General features: G+C 46.7%; 1 protein-coding gene across 1 annotated transcript in view; it reads right to left on the bottom strand.

Annotated features, from left to right (window-relative positions):
* Positions 1-790: 790 nt before the first annotated feature.
* Positions 791-23,169, bottom strand: part of LOC139372772 (fibronectin type III domain containing 5b) — a 33,431-nt gene continuing 11,052 nt past the window's right edge. Inside the window, exons 2-5 of the mRNA XM_071112573.1 lie at positions 18,826-18,944; positions 14,317-14,515; positions 6,985-7,074; positions 791-930 (exon numbers count right to left, since the gene is read on the bottom strand). Of these exons, the coding sequence (XP_070968674.1) occupies positions 791-930; positions 6,985-7,074; positions 14,317-14,515; positions 18,826-18,944 (548 nt within the window). The remainder of the gene's footprint in view (positions 931-6,984; positions 7,075-14,316; positions 14,516-18,825; positions 18,945-23,169) is intronic.

Here is a 23,169-nt window from a genome sequence, read left to right on the forward strand (position 1 = left end):
AGGGAGATAGAGAGTGTAGAGACAGTGATCTGGAGAGAGGGAGGGGGAGACAGATGCTCCTTGTCCAGAAACGATCACTAGCCCCTTCCCTCTAGACATCTGTTGCGATCTGAAATGATTTGATAGGTTTAAGCAATATGATCATAACTTTACCTTGCCCTCTGATAGTCTAGCTGGAACTTTCTGACCAAACCTGTCAATTCCTCTCTCTTCATAAAGCATCTCAGAGTGGGAGTGCTGATCTATGATCAGGCCTCCCGTGTCCATGTAACCTTGTGTATTATAATCTGAAAGGCACAACCCTAGACGCTGACCCAAGATCAGCGTCTCGGGGCAGCTTCACCCTACACCTCTTCAGTCTCCCCACTCTGGGTGGTAGGTGGTTGTGGTCCATCGTGGGCTGTGCTGCTGGGCTGCTGGGATTGGCTGGGCTGGGTTCCTGTGTGGGGCTGTGCTGATGGGATTGGCTGGGCTGGGTTCCTGGTGCGGGGCTGTGCTGCTGGGATTGGCTGGGCTGGGTTCCTGGTGCGGTGCTGTGCTGTAGTCTGAGGTGCTGATTTGTGGAGGAGATGGTGTCAGGGGTCTTAGCTCGGAGCTGGAGAGCTCATCATCATCGTAGTGGTGATCGTCATGTTGTAGATACAAGGACACGCACACTTCAGGAGAAGTATGAAGAATCAGGATGCAGCCTCAGGTATGACGGTTCTGGTTGGCTGTGTAGCCTCACCTGTCCTGAGGAATAGGATTGGAGGTTATTGCCATATAGGTGAGTGGCCAGTGGGGGCTGTTTTCAGACGTTGCTGCGCAGTAGCCCCCCCTGTGGGTGTTCTGGCGTACTGCACTCTGACGAGGTCTTGGCTTTGTCCTTGTTGTTGTTGGGCTCGTTGTCTTTGATGATGTCATACTGACGACAGAACAGGAGGATCACACCTGAGGGAGGGAAGGAGGGAGGGAGGGAGGGAGGGAGGGAGGGAGGGAGGGAGGGAGGGAGGGAGGGAGGGAGGGAGGGAGGGAGGGAGGGAGGGAGGGAGGGAGGGAGGGAGGGAGGGAGGGAGGGAGGGAGGGGAAAGAGAAAGATGAGTTATGAAACAGGCTCCTTTATTTCACTGTCTGAATGACAGCCTGCCTGTCTACTGTCTGAAATGACAAAGAGAGACAGAGAGAGACAGAGAGAGAGAGAGAGAGAGAGAGAGAGAGAGAGACAGAGAGAGACAGAGAGAGACAGAGAGAGAGACAGAGAAAGACAGAGAGAGAGACAGAGAGAGAGAGAGACAGAGAGAGACAGAGAGAGACAGAGAGAGAGACAGAGAGAGAGAGAGAGAGAGAGAGAGAGAGAGAGAGAGAGAGAGAGAGAGAGAGACAGAGACAGAGACAGAGAGAGGGGGGAGAAAGAGACAAAGACAGAGGGAGAGGCAGAGAGAGAGACAGAGAGAGAGACAAAGACAGAGGGAGAGACAGAGAGAGAGACAAAGAGATGGGGGAGAAAGAGACAAAGACAGAGGGAGAGACAGAGAGAGAGACAAAAAGAGGGGGGAGAAAGAGACAAAGACAGAGGGAGAGACAGAGAGAGAGACAAAGAGAGGGGGGAGAAAGAGACAAAGACAGAGAGAGAGACAGAGAGAGAGACAAAGAGAGGGGGGAGAAAGAGACAAAGACAGAGGGAGAGACAGAGAGAGAGAGTCAAAGAGAGAGAGACAGAGAGGGGGGGGGGAGAAAGAGACAAAGACATAGGGAGAGACAGAGAGAGAGACAAAGAGAGGGGGAGAGAAAGAGACAAAGACAGAGGGAGAGACAGAGAGAGAGACAAAGAGAGGGGGAGAGAAAGAGACACAGACAGAGGGAGAGACAGAGAGAGAGAGGGGGAGAGAAAGAGACAGACAAAGACAGAGGGAGAGAGAAATAAAGAGAGAGAGAGATAGAGAGAGAGAGAGAGAGAGAGAGAGAAAGACAGAGAGAGATCTAAGAGACTATGCAAGAAGGGCCTTCTATGCCATCAAAAATAACATACAACTCAACATCCCAATTAGGATCTGGCTAAAAATACTTAAATCAGTTATAGAGCCCATTGCCCTTTATGGTGGTGAGGTCTGGTTTCCACTCACCTACCAAGAATTCACCAAATGGGACAAACACTCAATTGAGAGTCTGCATGCAGAATTCTGCAAAAATATATTCTCTGTACAATGTAAAACACCAAATAATGCATGCAGAGCAGAATTAGGCCGATACCCACTAATTATCAAAATCCAGAAAAGAGACGTTAAATTCTACAACCACCTAAAAGGAAGCAATTCCCAAACCTTCCATAACAAAGCCATCACCTACAGAGAGATGAACCTGGAGAAGAGTCCCCTAAGCAAGCTGGTCCTGGGGCTCTGTTCAATTAGATCCAACCAAATCATGAGAAAACAAAAAGATAATTACTTGACACATTGGAAAGAATTAACAAAAAAACAGCGCAAACTAGAATGCTATTTGTCCCTGAACAGAGAGTACACAGTAGCAGAATACCTGACCACTGTGACTGACCCAAACTTACGGAAAGCTTTGACTATGTACAGACTCAGTGAGCATAGCCTTGCTATTGAGAAAGGCCGCCGTAGGCAGACCTGGCTCTCAAGAGAAGACAGGTTATGTGATCACTGCCCACAAAATGAGGTGGAAACTGAGCTGCACTTCCTAACCTCATGCCCAATGTATGACCATATTAGATAGACATATTTCCCTCAGATTACACAGATAAACAAAGAATTCGAAAACAAATCCAATTTTGATAAACTCCCATATCTATTGGGTGAAATACCACAGTGTGACATCACAGCAGCAAGATTTGTGACCTGTTGCCACGAGAAAAGGGCAACCAGTGAAGAACAAACACCATTGTAAAGACAACTTATATTTATGTTTTGTACTTACTTTATTTGCCCATTGTTACAACACTGTATATATATATAATATGACATTTGTAATGTCTTTTTTATTTTGGAACTTCTGTATGTGTAAAGTTTACTGTTCATATTTTGTATTGTTTATTTCACTTTTGTATATGATCTAGTTCACTTGCTTTGGCAATGTTAATGTATGCTTCCATGCCAATAAAACACCCTTAAATTGAAATTTGAATTGAGGGAGCGAGAGAGAGAGAGAGAGAGATGAATCTACTCTCCTCTCCACTATTCTCTCAGTCCTACTGTAGCTGCTGAGAGCTGCTATCTGCCTGTCTGCCTGTCTACCTGTCTGTAATCCTGCCTGCCTGTAATCCTGTCTGTCTGCCTGCCTGCTAGCCTGCCTGTCTACCTGTCTGTCGTTCTGCCTGCCTGCCTGCCTGTCTGCCTGTCTGTCTGTCTGTCTGTCTGCCTGCCTGTCTGTCTGTCTGTCTGTCTCTCTGTCTGTCTGTCTGTCTGTCTGTCTGTCTGTCTGTCTGTCTGTCTGTTTTTACCACCATCTACCAGTGCTCATCTCAAATAAAAATCAAAGCATAACGGGGAATCAGTCTGGCATTACTATCGCCCCATAGGTCCAATTTAAAAACCAAGGCAACTCTCTCTCTGTCTGTTTTCTCCTCATATTCCGTGTCTTGTTTTCCCTCTCTCCCTTTCTCTCGTTCTTGCTCTCACTTTTTCTCTACCACCACTCTTTTTTTCTCTGTCTTCCATCTCCTTCTTTACCTCTCTCTACTCTCTCTTCATTCCTGATCTCTCTGTCTTCCATCTCCTTCTTTACCTCTCTCTACTCTCTCTTCATTCCTGCTCTCTCTGTCCTCCATTTCCTTCTTTACCTCTCTCTACTCTCTCTTCATTCCTGCTCTCTCTGTCCTCCATCTCCTTCTTTACCTCTCTCTACTCTCTCTGTCTTCCATCTCCTTCTTTACCTCTCTCTACTCTCTCTTCATTCCTGCTCTCTCTGTCTTCCATCTCCTTCTTTACCTCTCTCTACTCTCTCTGTCTTCCATCTCCTTCTTTACCTCTCTCTACTCTCTCTTCATTCCAGCTCTCTCTGTCTTCCATCTCCTTCTTTACCTCTCTCTACTCTCTCTTCATTCCTGCTCTCTCTGTCTTCCATCTCCTTCTTTACCTCTCTCTGCTCTCTCTGTCTTCCATCTCCTTCTTTACCTCTCTCTACTCTCTCTTCATTCCTGCTCTCTCTGTCCTCCATCTCCTTCTTTACCTCTCTCTACTCTCTCTTCATTCCTGCTCTCTCTGTCTTCCATCTCCTTCTTTACCTCTCTCTACTCTCTCTTCATTCCTGCTCTCTCTGTCTTCCATCTCCTTCTTTACCTCTCTCTACTCTCTCTTCATTCCAGCTCTCTCTGTCTTCCATCTCCTTCTTTACCTCTCTCTACTCTCTCTTCATTCCTGCTCTCTCTGTCTTCCATCTCCTTCTTTACCTCTCTCTACTCTCTCTTCATTCCTGCTCTCTCTGTCTTCCATCTCCTTCTTTACCTCTCTCTGCTCTCTCTGTCTTCCATCTCCTTCTTTACCTCTCTCTACTCTCTCTTCATTCCTGCTCTCTCTGTCCTCCATCTCCTTCTTTACCTCTCTCTACTCTCTCTTCATTCCTGCTCTCTCTGTCTTCCATCTCCTTCTTTACCTCTCTCTACTCTCTCTTCATTCCTGCTCTCTCTGTCTTCCATCTCCTTCTTTACCTCTCTCTACTCTCTCTTCATTCCAGCTCTCTCTGTCTTCCATCTCCTTCTTTACCTCTCTCTACTCTCTCTTCATTCCTGCTCTCTCTGTCTTCCATCTCCTTCTTTACCTCTCTCTACTCTCTCTTCATTCCTGCTCTCTCTGTCTTCCATCTCCTTCTTTACCTCTCTCTGCTCTCTCTGTCTTCCATCTCCTTCTTTACCTCTCTCTACTCTCTCTTCATTCCTGCTCTCTCTGTCTTCCATCTCCTTCTTTACCTCTCTCTGCTCTCTCTGTCTTCCATCTCCTTCTTTACCTCTCTCTACTCTCTCTTCATTCCAGCTCTCTCTGTCCTCCATCTCCTTCTTTACCTCTCTCTACTCTCTCTTCATTCCTGCTCTCTCTGTTTTCCATCTCCTTCTTCACCTCTCTCTACTCTCTCTTCATTCCTGCTCTCTCTGTCCTCCATCTCCTTCTTTACCTCTCTCTACTCTCTCTTCATTCCTGCTCTCTCTGTTTTCCATCTCCTTCTTCACCTCTCTCTACTCTCTCTTCATTCCTGCTCTCTCTGTCTTCCATCTCCTTCTTTACCTCCCTCTACTCTCTCTTCATTCCTGCTCTCTCTGTCTTCCATCACCTTCTTTACCTCTCTCTACTCTCTCTTCATTCCTGCTCTCTCTGTTTTCCATCTCCTTCTTCACTTCTCTCTACTCTCTCTTCATTCCTGCTCTCTCTGTTTTCCATCTCCTTCTTCACTTCTCTCTACTCTCTCTTCATTCCTGCTCTCTCTGTCTTTCCACCAATCTTCTTCCTTCATCTTCCATCTTTTTTTTCATTTGCATCTAGCTGGGTAATTGTGGCCTCCATGTTTGACCAATAGAGATTCATCCAGCAGCGGTAGAGAGTCGGCTGTATGCATTCATAGCAGAGTGTGTAGATAAAACTGAGGGGTACACTGCAAAGCAGGAGCAAGGAGGTAGTTACATCAGAATATTTAGACTAGTTAGCTGACTGTTTATTTTCTAGAAAGATAAGCTGGAAAAGGGTTGAATCGATTCAACACATGAAAACACAAACGATATCTAAGCTTTTTTTAATGAACCGGAAAATCGCTAGTTATTTCTGGTTGCTTATCAAAGTCAGCCGGCCAAGTCATTGGTCCTGCTTTTTTAGTTTCTATCTCCGGTGATTTTTAGTTTCTATCTCCTGTGATTTTTAGTTTCTATCTCCGGTGATTTTTAGTTTCTATCTCCGGTGATTTTTAGTTTCTATCTCTGGTGATTTTTAGTTTCTATCTCCGGTGATTTTTAGTTTCTATCTCCGGTGATTTTTAGTTTCTATCTCTGGTGATTTTTAGTTTCTATCTCTGGTGATTTTTAGTTTCTATCTCCGGTGATTTTTAGTTTCTATCTCTGGTGATTTTTAGTTTCTATCTCTGGTGATTTTTAGTTTCTATCTCCGGTGATTTTTAGTTTCTATCTCCGGTGATTTTTAGTTTCTATCTCCGGTGATTTTTAGTTTCTATCTCCGGTGATTTTTAGTTTCTATCTCCGGTGATTTTTAGTTTCTATCTCCGGTGATTTTTAGTTTCTATCTCCGGTGATTTTTAGTTTTTATCTGCCTAGTGCTTGTTAGTCTAGGATAAAATTAAATCAACAACAAAGTGCCATATGTATGTTAAATTGTGTTTTGGTTGTATTCTGGTTGTGTTAACGGTTGTGTTAACGGTTGTGTTAACGGTTGTGTTAACGGTTGTGTTAACGTTGTGTTGCAGTTGTGATATGGTTGTGTTAATGTTGTGTTAACGTTGTGTTGTGGTTGTTAACGTTGTGATATGGTTGTGTTAATGTTGTGTTAATGGCTGTGTTGCGGTTGTTAGCGTTGTGATATGGTTGTGTTAATGTTGTGTTATGGTTCTGTTATACTTATGTTTGAAGTTGTAGTCATGGTTGAATAAGGTTCTCTTCCAGTCCGCATGATGCATGAATGTGGTTGTGTTGCGTTGTGGTTGTGTTGCGTTGTGGTTGTGTTATGATGTGGTTGTTTAATGGTTGTGTAGGCCTACTGGTTGAATTGTGGATGTGGTTGTGTTGTGGTTATGTTATGATGTGGTTGTTTAATGGTTGTGTAGGCCTACTTGTTGAATTGTGGATGTGGTTGTGTTGTGGTTGTGTTGCGTTGTGGTTGTGTTATGATGTGGTTGTTTAATGGTTGTGTAGGCCTACCGGTTGAATTGTGGATGTGGTTGTGTTGTGGTTGTGTTATGGGTGTGATGTGATGCGGTTGTTTAATGGTTGTGTAGGCCTACTGGTTGAATTGTGGTTGTGGTTGTGTTGCGGTTGTGTTACGGTTGACATACCTGCCCACATGACGAGCACCACTACGATGATGATGAGCTCTCCAACTCTGAGCTGCACTGCCTGTTCCATCTCCTCCCTGTTCACCTCGTCTGGAGAGAGGAGACACAGTTATACTGTAGGTAACTGTAGAAACCACACACACACACACACACACCTACTTTATCACCATCTCATCTGGAGAAGAAAGGGAAGACATAACAACATCCACGCATATTGGAAATGAGATGTTGTAATCCTAGCAACCAGGGAAAATCTAATTTGTTTTGAGGAAGAGATGTGAGTCATTCTCACACCCCCAGCAGCCTTTTTGATGTCTCCTACTGTGTTTCCCCACAGCCATGTCCTGACCTAGGCTAATTAACACGTCGTTAGGATGAGGCTGAGGATGATACCTCTGAGGAGAGAGAGAGAGAGAGTGGATTGGTTCTGCTCTATTCCCTGCTCTTTGCCATGACCATAATGCTTACATCTATCCAAGTCCTTTCAGATCTGTAAACACCAAAGGTGAAGCATCTAAGGCTGAAATGTGATGGGAGCAAACCTGGGTCTCAAACAGGAGTCACGATTGATCTGGGAAAGTTCAGTGCCTTGTCAGTCAGAGGAGCCTCCCTATGTCAGGGCCTCCTGAGTTAAGTACTCTTCAAAAGGTGAGAGCCCATGAAGGACCTGGTATTAAGAACCCTTAGATATGACCCTGAATGGCACTTTAAAGAGTGAGTGAGAGTTGGATTTCCGCAGACAGATGGCAGACTGAATGATGCTAGATACCCAGAGTCCCTGTGGTCATCAGTAGGCACACAGACTACTGACTACTGCAGGAGATGAGAGAGAGGAGGGAGGGAGAAAGAGAGGGAGAGAGAGAGAGACAGACCGAGAGAGAGAGAGAGAGAGAGAGAGAGAGAGAGGGAGACAGAGAGAGAGAGAGAGAGAGAGAGAGATAGAGGGAGAGAGAGACAGAGAGAGAGAGAGACAGAGAGAGAGACAGAGACAGAGAGAGAGAGAGAGAGACAGAGAGAGAGAGACAGAGAGAGAGACAGAGAGAGAGACAGAGAGAAAGAGAGAGAGAGAGAGAGAGAGAGAGAGAGAGAGACAGAGAGAGAGAGAGACAGAGAGAGAGAGAGTGTGTGTGAGAGAGAGAGAGAGACAGAGAGAGAGACAGAGAGAGAGAGAGACAGAGAGAGAGACAGAGAGAAAGAGAGAGAGAGAGAGAGAGAGAGAGAGAGAGAGAGAGAGAGAGAGAGAGAGAGACAGAGAGAGAGAGAGACAGAGAGAGAGAGAGAGAGGAAATACAGAGGCTGGTGAAAGTATTCATCCCCTTCGCCATTTTTCCTATTTTGTTGACTTACAACCTGGAATTAAAATGGATTTTTTATGGGCGGTTGTATCATTTGATTTACACAACATGCCTAACACTTTTTATTGTGAAACAAACAAGAAATAAGACAAAAAAAAAAAAAAACTTGAGTGTGCATTCACCCCCCCCAAAACTGCTCCAGCTCCTTCAAGTTGGATGGGTTCCGCTGGTGTACAGCTATCTTTAAGTCATACCACAGATTCTCAATTGGATTGAGGTCTGGGCTTTGACAGACATTTAAATGTTTCCCCTTAAACCACTCGAGTGTTGCTTTAGCAGTATGCTTAGGCTCATTGTCCTGCTGGAAGGTGAACCTCCGTCCCAGTCTCAAATCTCTGGGAGACTGAAACAGGTTTCGCTCGAGAATTTACCTGTATTTAGCGCCATTCATCATTCCTTGAATTCTGACCAGTTTCCCAGTCCCTGCTGATTTAAAAAACATAACCACAGCATGATGCCACCACCACGCTTCACTGTGGGGATGGGGTTCTCGGGGTGATGAGAGGTGTTGAGTTTGTGCCAGACATAGCGTTTTCCTTGATGGCCATAAAGCTCTCTCATCTGACCAGAGTACCTACTTTCATATATGTTTGGGGAGTCTCCCACATGCCTTTTAGCGAACACCAAATATGTTTGCTTATTTTTTTTCTTTAAGCAATGTCTTTTTTCTTCCGTAAAGCCCAACTCTGTGGAGTGTACGGCTTAAAGTGGTCCTATGGACAGATACTCCAATCTCCGCTGTGGAGCTTTGCAGCTCCTTCAGAGTTATCTTTGGTCTCTTTGTTGCCTCTCTGATTAATGCTTTCCTTGCCTGGTCCCTGAGTTTTGGTGGGAGGCCCTCTCTTGACAGGTTTGTTGTGGTACCATATAATTTCAATTTTTGAATAATGGATTTAATGGTGCTCCGTGGGATGTTCAAAGTTTCTGATATTTTTTTATAACCCAAACCTGATCTGTACTTCTCCACAACTTTGTCCCTGACCTGTTTGGAGAACTCCTTGGTCTTCATGGTGCCGCTTGCTTGATGGTGCCCCTTGCTTAGTGGTGTTGCAGACTCTGGAGCCTTTCAGAACAGGTGTATATCTACTGAGATCATGTGACAGATCATGTGACACTTAGATTGCACACAGGTGGACTTTATTTAACTAATTATGTGACTTCTGAGGGTAATTGGTTGCACCAGATCTTATTTAGTGGCTTCATAGCAAAGAGGGTGAATACATATGCACGCACCACTTTTCCGTTTAGAATTTTGTGAAACATTGCCATTTTTTAAATTTCACTTCACCAATCTGGATTATGTCTATTTGTAGAGAGGTGCGTACTGGCGGCAGAGAAGTCAGGCGCAGGAGAGGAAACTGATTCACAACGGTGTTGTTTAATATCCATAAACCACCGTCATCAGAACAATACAATACATGGGTCAAACAAAACCCGGTAAATACCAGCATACCGTTGCACAAGCACTACAAGAAACAATTACCCACAAGGACATGGGGGGGAACAGAGGGTTAAATACGCGACGTGGAATTGATGGAATTGGAACCAGGTGTGATGGAAGACAAGACCAAAACAATGGAAAATGAAAAGTGGATCGGCGATGGCTAGAAGGTCGGTGACGTCGACCATCGAACACCGACCGAACAAGAAGAGGGACCGACTTCGGGCGGAAATCGTGACGCTATTACTCGGAATCCAAATATAAATCAATTTAAATTATAGTTTGTAATAATACAAAATAGGAAAAATGCCAAGGGGGGTGAATCATTTTGCAAGGCACTGTAGTACTTATTTTCCACCATAATTTGCAAATAAATTCATTAAAAATCCTACAATGTAATTTTCTGGATTTTTTTTCCTCATTTTGTCTGTCATAGTTGAAGTGTACCTATGGTAAAAAATACAGGCCTCTCATCTTTTTAAGTGGGAGAACTTGCACAATTGGTGGCTGACTAAATACTTTTTTTGCCCCACTGTATATGATGAACAGAGACTAGCAGAAGACTAAAAAGAGGGGGTGGTGGGTGGTGGGACACAATGCAGATAGCCCGGTTAGCCAATGTGCAGGAGCACTGGTTGGTAGACCCAATTGAGGTAGTATGTACATGAGTGTATAGAGTGATGGTGATAGGGTTGTATTGAGTCATAGGAGGGAGAGAGGAGGGACGGGAACATAATGACTGCTGTGTGTGTGTGTGTGTGTGTGTCTGTGTGTTGATTTATAGTGGAGAGAGGAGATAGAGACGTCGTAATAAGTGGTGATTTAATCATGGCTCCTAATGAATCACAACTCACCTCAAACTGTCACCACAGGGCTGGAGGTAACGTATTAGAGAGAACCACACACACACACACACACACACACACACACACACACACACACACACACACACACACACACACACACACACACACACACACACACACACACACACACACACACACACACACACACACACACAGATACTCACGCACACACACCGCAAACAGAGATGTCACCTGGCGGCTGTCATATATGACTAATGATAACCAGAGCAGTTGTCACACACACACACACCACACACACAAACACACACACACGCGCACACACACCACACACAGAGATGTCATCTGGCGGCTGTCACCTGGCAGCTGTCATATATGACTAATGATAACCAGAGCAGTTGCCACACACACAAACACACACACACCACACACACACAAACACACACACACACACACACACACACACACACACACACACACACACACACACACACACACCACACACAGACATACACACTCACACAAACACACACACGCCACACATACAAACACAAACACAACCCCTCTCTCATACTCATGGAAATGAACACACACACCCCACACTCACACTCACGCACATGCACACACACCACACACACACAAACACACCACACTCACACTCACGCACATGAACACACACACATACAAATGCACTGACACACACATACAAACGCACACAGACACACGCGCACACACACTACACACACACACACACACACAAACACAAACACACTCACGCACATGAACACACACACACACATCTGTCCATTGCGGATGCCCAACTGTGTAGACTCAGGACGTTAGAGGTGACTACAATACGACTGGTTTCCCAGGAAACACTCATAGTTTTATACTGTATGTTGATGTGGTAATCTGCTGGTTTAGGAGGGTTTTATAATGTATGTTACTGTGGTAATCTGGTGGATTAGGAGGGTTTTGTAATTTATGTTACTGTGATAATCTGGTGGTTTAGGAGGATGTTATAATGTTCTGTATGGTACTGTGATAATCTGGTGGTTTAGGAGGATGTTATAACGTTCTGTATGGTACTGTGATAATCTGGTGGTTTAGGAGGATGTTATAACGTTCTGTATGGTACTGTGATAATCTGGTGGATTAGGAGGATGTTATAATGTTCTGTATGGTACTGTGATAATCTGGTGGTTTAGGAGGATGTTATAATGTTCTGTATGGTACTGTGATAATCTGGTGGTTTAGGAGGATGTTATAACGTTCTGTATGGTACTGTGGTAATCTGGTGGTTTAGGAGGATGTTATAATGTGTGGTACTGTGGTAATCTGGTGGTTTAGGAGGATGTCATAATGTTCTGTATGGTACTGTGGTAATCTGGTGGTTTAGGAGGATGTTATAATGTGTGGTACTGTGGTAATCTGGTGGTTTAGGAGGATGTTATAATGTTCTGTATGGTACTGTGATAATCTGGTGGTTTAGGAGGATGTTATAACGTTCTGTATGGTACTGTGATAATCTGGTGGTTTAGGAGGATGTTATAACGTTCTGTATGGTACTGTGATAATCTGGTGGTTTAGGAGGATGTTATAACGTTCTGTATGGTACTGTGATAATCTGGTGGTTTAGGAGGATGTTATAACGTTCTGTATGGTACTGTGATAATCTGGTGGTTTAGGAGGATGTTATAATGTATGGTACTGTGATAATCTGGTGGATTAGGAGGATGTTATAATGTTCTGTATGGTACTGTGATAATCTGGTGGTTTAGGAGGATGTTATAACGTTCTGTATGGTACTGTGATAATCTGGTGGTTTAGGAGGATGTTATAATGTTCTGTATGGTACTGTGATAATCTGGTGGTTTAGGAGGATGTTATAATGTATGGTACTGTGATAATCTGGTGGATTAGGAGGATGTTATAACGTTCTGTATGGTACTGTGATAATCTGGTGGTTTAGGAGGATGTTATAACGTTCTGTATGGTACTGTGATAATCTGGTGGTTTAGGAGGATGTTATAACGTTCTGTATGGTACTGTGATAATCTGGTGGATTAGGAGGATGTCATAATGTTCTGTATGGTACTGTGATAATCTGGTGGTTTAGGAGGATGTTATAATGTATGGTACTGTGATAATCTGGTGGTTTAGGAGGATGTCATAATGTTCTGTATGGTACTGTGATAATCTGGTGGTTTAGGAGGATGTTATAATGTTCTGTATGGTACTGTGATAATCTGGTGGTTTAGGAGGATGTTATAACGTTCTGTATGGTACTGTGATAATCTGGTGGTTTAGGAGGATGTCATAATGTTCTGTATGGTATTGTGGTAATCTGGTGGATTAGGAGGATGTCATAATGTTCTGTATGGTACTGTGATAATCTGGTGGATTAGGAGGATGTTATAACGTTCTGTATGGTACTGTGATAATCTGGTGGTTTGGGAGGATGTCATAATGTATGGTACTGTGATAATCTGGTGGATTAGGAGGATATTATAATGTATGGTACTGTGATAATCTGGTGGATTAGGAGGATGTCATAACGTTCTGTATGGTACTGTGGTAATCTGGTGGTTTAGGAGGATGTTATAATGTTCTGTATGGTACTGTGATAATCTGGTGGATTAGGAGGATGTCATAATGTTCTGTATGGTACTGTGGTAATCTGGTGGTTTAGGAGGATGTTATAATGTATGGTACTGTGATAATCTGGTGGTTTAGGAGGATGTCATAATGTTCTGTATGGTACTGTGATAATCTGGTGGTTTAGGAGGATGTTATAACGTTCTGTATGGTACTGTGATAATCTGGTGGATTAGGAGGATGTCATAATGTTCTGTATGGTACTGTGGTAATCTGGTGGTTTAGGAGGATGTTATAATGTATGGTACTGTGATAATCTGGTGGATTAGGAGGATGTCATAACGTTCTGTATGGTACTGTGATAATCTGGTGGATTAGAAGGATGTCATAATGTTCTGTATGGTACTGTGATAATCTGCTACTTCACGACTGATTCTCAATTGTTTTGTATTTTATTTTGATTTCTTCAGAACATTTCTCAATAGTACGAATAACGTCCTTTAAATCAAATCAAATCAAATTTTATTTGTCACATACACATGGTTAGCAGATGTTAATGCGAGTGTAGCGAAATGCTTGTGCTTCTAGTTCCGACAATGCAGTAATGGGGATGTTGGGAAACCAACATTTAAACGTTGAAACAAGATGATAAAAATAAGGTTATCTAAATGTAACCGTGGCAACTAATATTTTACAATCCCTAATGGTTTCCCAACATCCCCAGTGTAATCTGTTTATCCACGGTGTGATGTAAGGGCTGATGTCTTTCTCTCCTCTGTGTGTATCTGGGTCGCTGAGAGAGGAGGTGGTCAAACTGGAAGTTGCTCTAGTTAACAGCTTTAGCATTACAAATGGGAATTACATTTTTGGGGTGGGGTGGGGTGGGGGGGGGGGGGTCTGGCAAAGAACAGCCAGGCGTTTCTACTCTGGATTAAAACGGTACAATAGCCAGGGCATTTTAACAGGACATTTTAACAGGACATTGTATAAGGTGTTGTATGAAGCTGGAACCCCGTTGTGAGAAAACGAGAAAAAAATATCATTTTGGTGATTGTGTGTGTGTGCATGTGTGTTTGAAAGACAAAACGAGTGTGTGTGTGTGTGTATTACCTACCTGGGCCTGTGGAGGCCAGTTTCTCAGACTCTCTGGGAGTTCTGAAGCTGACCGGGTCACTGGGAGGACTACTGCCTCCCATGCTGATGCTCTGAACATGGACAATGTACTCAGTGTCCTCCTCCAAGTCCCATAATGCACAGGAACGCGTGGTCGTGTTTACTTCTTGGATGTACCGCAGCATGCGCACATCCTTCTTCTGTAACCAATGACAACAGGAGGTGTTTGGGTTACATTTAGGGCCGTAACAACAAGGATACAGACCAAGATATCAGATATGTAACCTGCCCTATCCCACTGCCCTATCCCACTGTCCTATCCACTGACCTTTTCACTGCCCTATCCCACTGACCTATCCACTGACCTATCCCACTGCCCTATCCGCTGACCTATCCCACTGCCCTATCCCACTGCCCTATCCACTGACCTATCCCACTGCCCTATCCCACTGCCCTATCCACTGACCTATCCCACTGCCCTATCCCACTGACCTATCCCACTGCCCTATCCACTGCCCTATCCACTGACCTATCCCACTGCCCTATCCACTGACCTATCCCACTGCCCTATCCACTGACCTATCCCACTGCCCTATCCACTGACCTATCCCACTGACTTATCCACTGCCTTATCCACTGACCTATCCACTGACCTATCCCACTGCCCTATCCCACTGCCCTATCCCACTGACCTTTCCACTGCCCTATCCCACTGCCCTATCCCACTGACCTATCCCACTGCCCTATCCACTGCCCTATCCACTGACCTATCCCACTGCCCTATCCACTGACCTATCCCACTGCCCTATCCCACTGACCTATCCCACTGCCCTATCCACTGCCCTATCCACTGACCTATCCCACTGCCCTATCCACTGACCTATCCCACTGCCTTATCCCACTGACCTATCCACTGCCCTATCCACTGACCTATCCCACTGCCCTATCCCACTGCCCTATCCCACTGCCCTATCCCACTGCCCTATCCGCTGACCTATCCCACTGCCCTATCCACTGACCTATCCACTGCCCTATCCCACTGCCCTATCCACTGACCTATCCCACTGCCCTATCCACTGACATATCCCACTGCCCTATCCACTGACCTATCCCACTGCCCTATCCACTGACCTATCCCACTGCCCTATCAACTGCCCTATCCACTGACCTATCCCACTGCCCTATCCCACTGCCCTATCCACTGCCCTATCCACTGACCTATCCCACTGCCCTATCCACTGCCCTATCCCACTGCCCTATCCCACTGCCCTATCTCACTTAGACAAAGCCTACTGCCTCTCTGTATTGGCCCACTGTATTGGCCCACTGCCCTATCCCACTGACCTATCCCACTGCCCTATCCCACTGCCCTATCCACTGACCTATCCCACTGCCCTATCCACTGACCTATCCCACTGCCCTATCCCACTGCCCTATCCACTGACCTATCCCAATGCCCTATCCACTGACCTATCCCACTGCCCTATCCACTAACCTATCCCACTGCCCTATCCACTGACCTATCCCACTGACCTATCCACTGATCTATCCCACTGCCCTATCCACTGCCCTATCCCACTGCCCTATCCACTGACCTATCCCACTGACCTATCCCACTGACCTATCCACTGCCCTATCCACTGCCCTATCCACTGCCCTATCCACTGACCTATCCCACTGACCTATCCCACTGACCTATCCACTGACCTATCCACTGCCCTATCCACTGACCTATCCCACTGACATATCCACTGCCCTATCCACTGCCCTATCCACTGACCTATCCACTGCCCTATCCCACTGCCCTATCCACTGACCTATCCACTGCCCTATCCACTGACCTATCCCACTGCCCTATCCACTGACCTATCCCACTGCCCTATCCACTGACCTATCCACTGACCTATCCCACTGACCTATCCACTGCCCTATCCACTGCCCTATCCCACTGCCCTATCCACTGCCCTATCCACTGCCCTATCCCCTGACCTATCCCACTGACCTATCCCACTGACCTATCCACTGCCCTATCCACTGCCCTATCCACTGATCTATCCCACTGACCTATCCCACTGACCTATCCACTGACCTATCCACTGCCCTATCCACTGATCTATCCCACTGACCTATCCCACTGACCTATCCCACTGCCCTATCCACTGACCTATCCCACTGCCTTATCCCACTGACCTATCCACTGCCCTATCCACTAACCTATCCCACTGCCCTATCCCACTGCCCTATCCCACTGCCCTATCCCACTGCCCTATCCCACTGCCCTATCCGCTGACCTATCCCACTGCCCTATCCACTGACCTATCCACTGCCCTATCCCACTGCCCTATCCCACTGCCCTATCCACTGACATATCCCACTGCCCTATCCACTGACCTATCCCACTGCCCTATCCACTGACCTATCCCACTGCCCTATCAACTGCCCTATCCACTGACCTATCCCACTGCCCTATCCCACTGCCCTATCCACTGCCCTATCCACTGACCTATCCCACTGCCCTATCCACTGCCCTATCCCACTGCCCTATCCACTGCCCTATCCACTGACCTATCCCACTGCCCTATCTCACTTAGACAAAGCCTACTGCCTCTCTGTATTGGCCCACTGTATTGGCCCACTGCCCTATCCCACTGACCTATCCCACTGCCCTATCCCACTGCCCTATCCACTGACCTATCCCACTGCCCTATCCACTGACCTATCCCACTGCCCTATCCCACTGCCCTATCCACTGACCTATCCCAATGCCCTATCCACTGACCTATCCCACTGCCCTATCCACTGACCTATCCCACTGCCCTATCCACTGACCTATCCCACTGACCTATCCACTGATCTATCCCACTGCCCTATCCACTGCCCTATCCCACTGCCCTATCCACTGACCTATCCCACTGACCTATCCCACTGACCTATCCCACTGCCCTATCCACTGCCCTATCCACTGCCCTATCCACTGACCTATCCCACTGACCTATCCCACTGACCTATCCCACTGACCTATCCACTGACCTATCCCACTGACATATCCACTGCCCTATCCACTGACCTATCCACTGCCCTATCCCACTGCCCTATCCACTGACCTATCCACTGCCCTATCCACTGACCTATCCCACTGCCCTATCCACTGACCTATCCCACTGCCCTATCCACTGACCTATCCACTGACCTATCCCACTGACCTATCCACTGACCTATCCACTGCCCTATCCCACTGCCCTATCCACTGCCCTATCCACTGCCCTATCCCCTGACCTATCCCACTGACCTATCTCACTGACCTATCCACTGCCCTATCCCACTGACCTATCCCACTGACCTATCCACTGACCTATCCACTGCCCTATCCACTGATCTATCCCACTGACCTGTCCCACTGACCTATCCACTGACCTATCCACTGCCCTATCCACTGCCCTATCCCGCTGACCTATCCCACTGCCCTATCTCACTTAGACAAAGCCTACTGCCTCTCTTTATTGGCCCACTGTGCTGGCCCACTGTATTGGCCCACTGTATTGGCCCACTGTATTGGCCCACTGTATTGGCCCACTGTATTGGCCCACTGTATTGGCCCACTGCATTGGCCCACGGTATTGGCCCACAGTATTGGCCCACTTCCCTAGCCCACTCACTGTACTGGCCCACTGCCACTGTATTGGCCCACTGTATCGGCCCACAGTATTGGCCCACTTCCCTAGCCCACTCACTGTACTGGCCCACTGCCACTGTATTGGCCCACTTCCCTAGCCCACTCACTGTACTGGCCCACTTCCCTAGCCCACTCACTGTATTGGCCCACTTCCCTAGCCCACTCACTGTATTGGCCCACTGTATTGGACCACTGCCCTAGCCCACTGTATTGTCCACTGTCCTAGCCCACTGTCCTGGCCCACTGTCCTGGCCCACTGTCCTAGCCCACTGTCCTGGCCCACTGTCCTAGCCCACTGTCCTGGCCCACTGTCCTAGCCCACTGTATTGGCACACTGTCCTGGCCCACTGTCCTAGCCCACTGTCCTAGTTCACTGTATTGGTCCACTGTCTTAGCCCACTGTCTTAGCCCACTGTCCTGGCCCACTGTCCTGGCCCACTGTATTGGTCCACTGTCTTAGCCCACTGTCCTGGCCCACTGTCCTGGCCCACTGTTTTGGCCCACTGTCCTGGCCCACTGTATTGGTCCACTGTCTTAGCCCACTGTCTTAGCCCACTGTCCTGGCCCACTGTATTGGCCCACTGTCCTGGCCCACTGTATTGGTCCACTCTCCTAGCCCACTCACCTGGCCCACTGTATTGGCCCACAGAGACAAAGCTGAGGCATCAGCTCTGGTAGCAAACATGAGTTTTCTGTCTCTCAGAATCAGACAAGGTCAGTCATCACACAATTGTAGTTCAACTCTCCAACTCCCGACTTAATCCAACACACAAACACAAACTCGCAGACGTGCACTCACAGTCAGACGGAGACACACAAACACACACACTCCCCTACCTGTTGTGTGACGGCAAATCCGATGACAGGATCTCCCTCCAGTATCTCCCATGTGACTATGGCTGTGTTCGCCTCCAGCTCCCTGATCGTCACATTGACAGGAGCCGACAGAGTTGAGTCTATACACACACAGACACACACACACACACACACACGGGCGCACAGAGACACACATGCAAATACATGCGCACACACATCACAGGAGAGGTGAGAAAGTGTCTAGGTAGAAAAACAGACAGACAGACGGACACCACAGGAGAGGTGTGAAAGTGTGTGACACACGGACAGAACCAACAGGACAGAAGGTGAGAAGGGTCCTAATGTGTCTTTACTCCTGGTTTGACATCACACACCTTTCTGCTCATAGCAACCTGTCACCTGCTCTTTCTCAGTGGGAGAAGAGTTAAAGGTCATAGCAACCTGTCATAGCAACCTGTCATAGCAACCTTTCGGTGGGAGAAGAGGTAATGTTAAAGGTCATAGCAACCTGTCATAGCAATCTGTCAATGCAACCTGTCAGTGGGAGAAGAGGTAACGTTAAAGGTCATAGCAACCTGTCATAGTAACCTGTCAGTGGGAGAAGAGGAGCCAGGTAATGTTACTGTATTTATATATCTCATTTGTATGTGTCTGTTTTCTGTTCTATTTTAACTGTTGGGGAGATGGGTAAATAAGAATTTGTTGTTAACTGACTTGCCTAGTTAAATAAAGAGGGATATTGTTCAACTGTCTTGACTCACGTCCTCTTTTACTATTGTCTGAGGATAGAAGGATAACTGAATGATATATTTTACTCTCCTTTCTCTCTCCTCTCTTTCCCTCTCGCTCCCTCTCTCCTCTCTTTCCCTCTCGCTCCCTCTCTCCTCTCTTTCCCTCTCGCTCCCTCTCTCCTCTCTTTCCCTCTCGCTCCCTCTCTCCTCTCTGCTGTCTCTCTCTCCTTTCTCTCTCCTCTCTTTCCCTCTCTCCTCTCTTTCCCTCTCGCTCCCTCTCTCCTCTCTTTCCCTCTCGCTCCCTCTCTCCTCTCTTTCCCTCTCGCTCCCTCTCTCCTCTCTGCTGTCTCTCTCTCCTTTCTCTCTCCTCTCTTTCCCTCTCGCTCTCTCTCTCCTCTCTTTCCCTCTCGCTCCCTCTCTCCTCTCTGCTGTCTCTCTCTTCTTTCTCTCTCCTCTCTTTCCCTCTCGCTCCCTCTCTCCTCTCTGCTGTCTCTCTCTTCCTTCTCTCTCCTCTCTTTCCCTCTCGCTCCCTCTCTCCTCTCTGCTGTCTCTCTCTTCTTTCTCTCTCCTCTCTTTCCCTCTCGCTCCCTCTCTCCTCTCTGCTGTCTCTCTCTTCCTTCTCTCTCCTCTCTTTCCCTCTCGCTCCCTCTCTCCTCTCTGCTGTCTCTCTCTTCCTTCTCTCTCCTCTCTTTCCCTCTCGCTCCCTCTCTCCTCTCTGCTGTCTCTCTCTTCTTTCTCTCTCCTCTCTTTCCCTCTCGCTCCCTCTCTCCTCTCTGCTGTCTCTCTCTTCTTTCTCTCTCCTCTCTTTCCCTCTCGCTCCCTCTCTCCTCTCTGCTGTCTCTCTTCTTTCTCTCTCCTCTCTTTCCCTCTCGCTCCCTCTCTCCTCTCTGCTGTCTCTCTCTCTTCTTTCTCTCTCCTCTCTTTCCCTCTCGCTCCCTCTCTCCTCTCTGCTGTCTCTCTCTCCTTTCCCTCTCCTCTCTTTCCCTCTCGCTCCCTCTCTCCTCTCTGCTGTCTCTCTCTTCCTTCTCTCTCCTCTCTTTCCCTCTCGCTCCCTCTCTCCTCTCTGCTGTCTCTCTCTTCTTTCTCTCTCCTCTCTTTCCCTCTCGCTCCCTCTCTCCTCTCTTTCCCTCTCGCTCCCTCTCTCCTCTCTTTCCCTCTCTCTCTCCTCTCTGCTGTCTCTCTCTTCTTTCTCTCTCTTCTCTCCGTCTCTCTTCTCTCTCCTCTTTCTCCTCTCCCCTCCCTCTTCTCTTTCTGTCTCTCTCTCTCCTCTCTGCTGTCTCTCTCTTCTTTCTCTCTCCTCTCTCCGTCTCTCTTCTCTCTCCTCTTTCTCCTCTCTCCTCCCTCTTCTCTCGCTCCCTCTCTCCTCTCTGCTGTCTCTCTCTTCTTTCTCTCTCCTCTCTCCGTCTCTCTTCTCTCTCCTCTTTCTCCTCTCTCCTCCCTCTTCTCTCTCTCTCCTCTCTGCTATCTCTCTCTTCTTTCTCTCTCCGTCTCTCTTCTCTCTCTCCTCTTTCTCCTCTCTCCTCCCTCTCCTCTCTGCTATCTCTCTCTTCTTTCTCTCTCCTCTCTCCATCTCTCTTCTCTCTCCTCTTTCTCCTTTCTCTTCTCTCTCACCCTTTCAACTCTCTCTCCTCTAACTAGCTCTCCTCTCTTTCTCTCTCTCTCCTCTCTTTCCTCTAACTGTCTCTCCTCTCTCTCTTTCACACACAAACACTCATTCACGTGCACCGATTATCTTGGATTCTCTGATGCTCTGATGCTCTGATTCTTTGATTCTCTGATTCTCTGATTCTTTGATTCTCTGATTCTCTGATTCTTTGATTCTCTGATTCTCTGATTCTCTGATTCTCTGATTCTTTGATTCTCTGATGCTCTGATGCTCTGATTCTTTGATTCTCTGATTCTTTGATTCTCTGATTCTTTGATCCTCTGATCCTCTGATTCTTTGATCCTCTGATCCTCTGATTCTTTGATCCTCTGATCCTCTGATTCTTTGATCCTCTGATTCTTTGATCCTCTGATTCATTGATCCTCTGATTCTCTGATTCTTTGATTCTCTGATTCTCTGATTCTTTGATTCTCTGATTCTTTGATTCTCTGATTCTTTGATCCTCTGATCCTCTGATTCTTTGATCCTCTGATCCTCTGATTCATTGATCCTTTGATCCTCTGATTCTTTGATCCTCTGATTAAAGCTCCGCTTTCCTCTCAGCCTGTTAGTTCTGTTGAGATGGCCTTAAAGCTCTGCTTTCCTCTCAATGCTGAGAGAGAGAGAGGGAGAGACCGAGAGAGAGAGAGAGAGAGAGAGAGAGAGAGAGAGAGAGAGAGAGAGAGAGAGAGAGGCTCAATGAGCACAGCCTTGCCATTGAAAAGAGTAGACAGGAAAACCTGCCTCCCTGTAGAGCAGAGGGTTAGGGTTAGGGTTAGGGTCAGGGTTAGGGTCAGGGTCAGGGGTTAGGGTTAGGGTTAGGGTCAGGGTTAGGGTCAGTGGTATTCAAAGTTGGGTTTGCGAAGTGGGAACTGCAGTGGGGTCGTCAAAATGTAAACAATTGAAATATATGGGACAATATTAAACAAACATTTTTTTAGATAAATTATTTGAAAGATTTTAATGAGTAAATGTATTTATTGGTTTCTTTTCATTTTGATTAGAGAAGAAAATGTAATTAAATCAAAGTTTATTTGTCATGTGCCCCAATACAACAGGTTTCACCCTTATTTCGCCTTACAGTGAAATGATTACTTACAGGTCCTAACCAACAGTGCAATTTTGAAGTAAAAAATTTAATGAACTGAAGGTTATTTGTTGATGAAAAAAATATAAATGTACCGATGTTGGACCTCTGTGTGTCATTAGATTTGGGTTGGGATCGCAATAAGTTATTGGAGAAAAATGGTGTCCCCAGAAACTCTGGTGGAAGAAAAAAAATGGTGTCCCTGCTGAAAATGTTTGAATTCCTTAGAGGAACTGCCTGATGGGAACTGCCTGAGAGGAACTGATTTAGGGGAACTGCCTGAGAGGAACTGCTTTAGGGGAACTGCCTGAGGGGAACTGCCTTAGAGGAACTGCCTGAGAGGAACTGCCTGAGAGGAACTGCTTTAGAGGAACTGCTTTAGAGGAACTGCCTGAGAGGAACTGCTTTAGAGGAACTGCCTGAGAGGAACTGCCTGAGAGGAACTGCTTTAGAGGAAGTGCCTGAGAGGAAGTGCCTGAGAGGAACTGCCTGAGAGGAACTGCTTTAGAGGAACTGCTTTAGAGAAACTGCCTTAGAGGAACTGCTTTAGAGGAACTGCCTGAGAGGAACTGCCTGAGAGGAACTGCTTTAGAGGAACTGCTTTAGAGGAACTGCCTGAGAGGAAGTGCCTGAGAGGAAGTGCCTGAGAGGAACAGCTTTAGAGGAACTGCTTTAGAGGAACTGCCTGAGAGGAACTGCCTGAGAGGAACTGCCTGAGAGGAACTGCCTGAGAGGAACTGCTTTAGAGGAACTGCTTTAGAGGAACTGCCTGAGAGGAACTGCCTGAGAGGAACTGCTTTAGAGGAACTGCCTTAGAGGAACTGCCTGAGAGGAACTGCCTGAGAGAAACTGCTTTAGAGGAACTGCCTTAGAGGAACTGCCTGAGAGGAACTGCCTTAGAG

This window comes from Oncorhynchus clarkii, chromosome 18, assembly GCF_045791955.1.
Source record: "Oncorhynchus clarkii lewisi isolate Uvic-CL-2024 chromosome 18, UVic_Ocla_1.0, whole genome shotgun sequence".
In the NCBI taxonomy this organism is placed as follows: domain Eukaryota; kingdom Metazoa; phylum Chordata; class Actinopteri; order Salmoniformes; family Salmonidae; genus Oncorhynchus; species Oncorhynchus clarkii.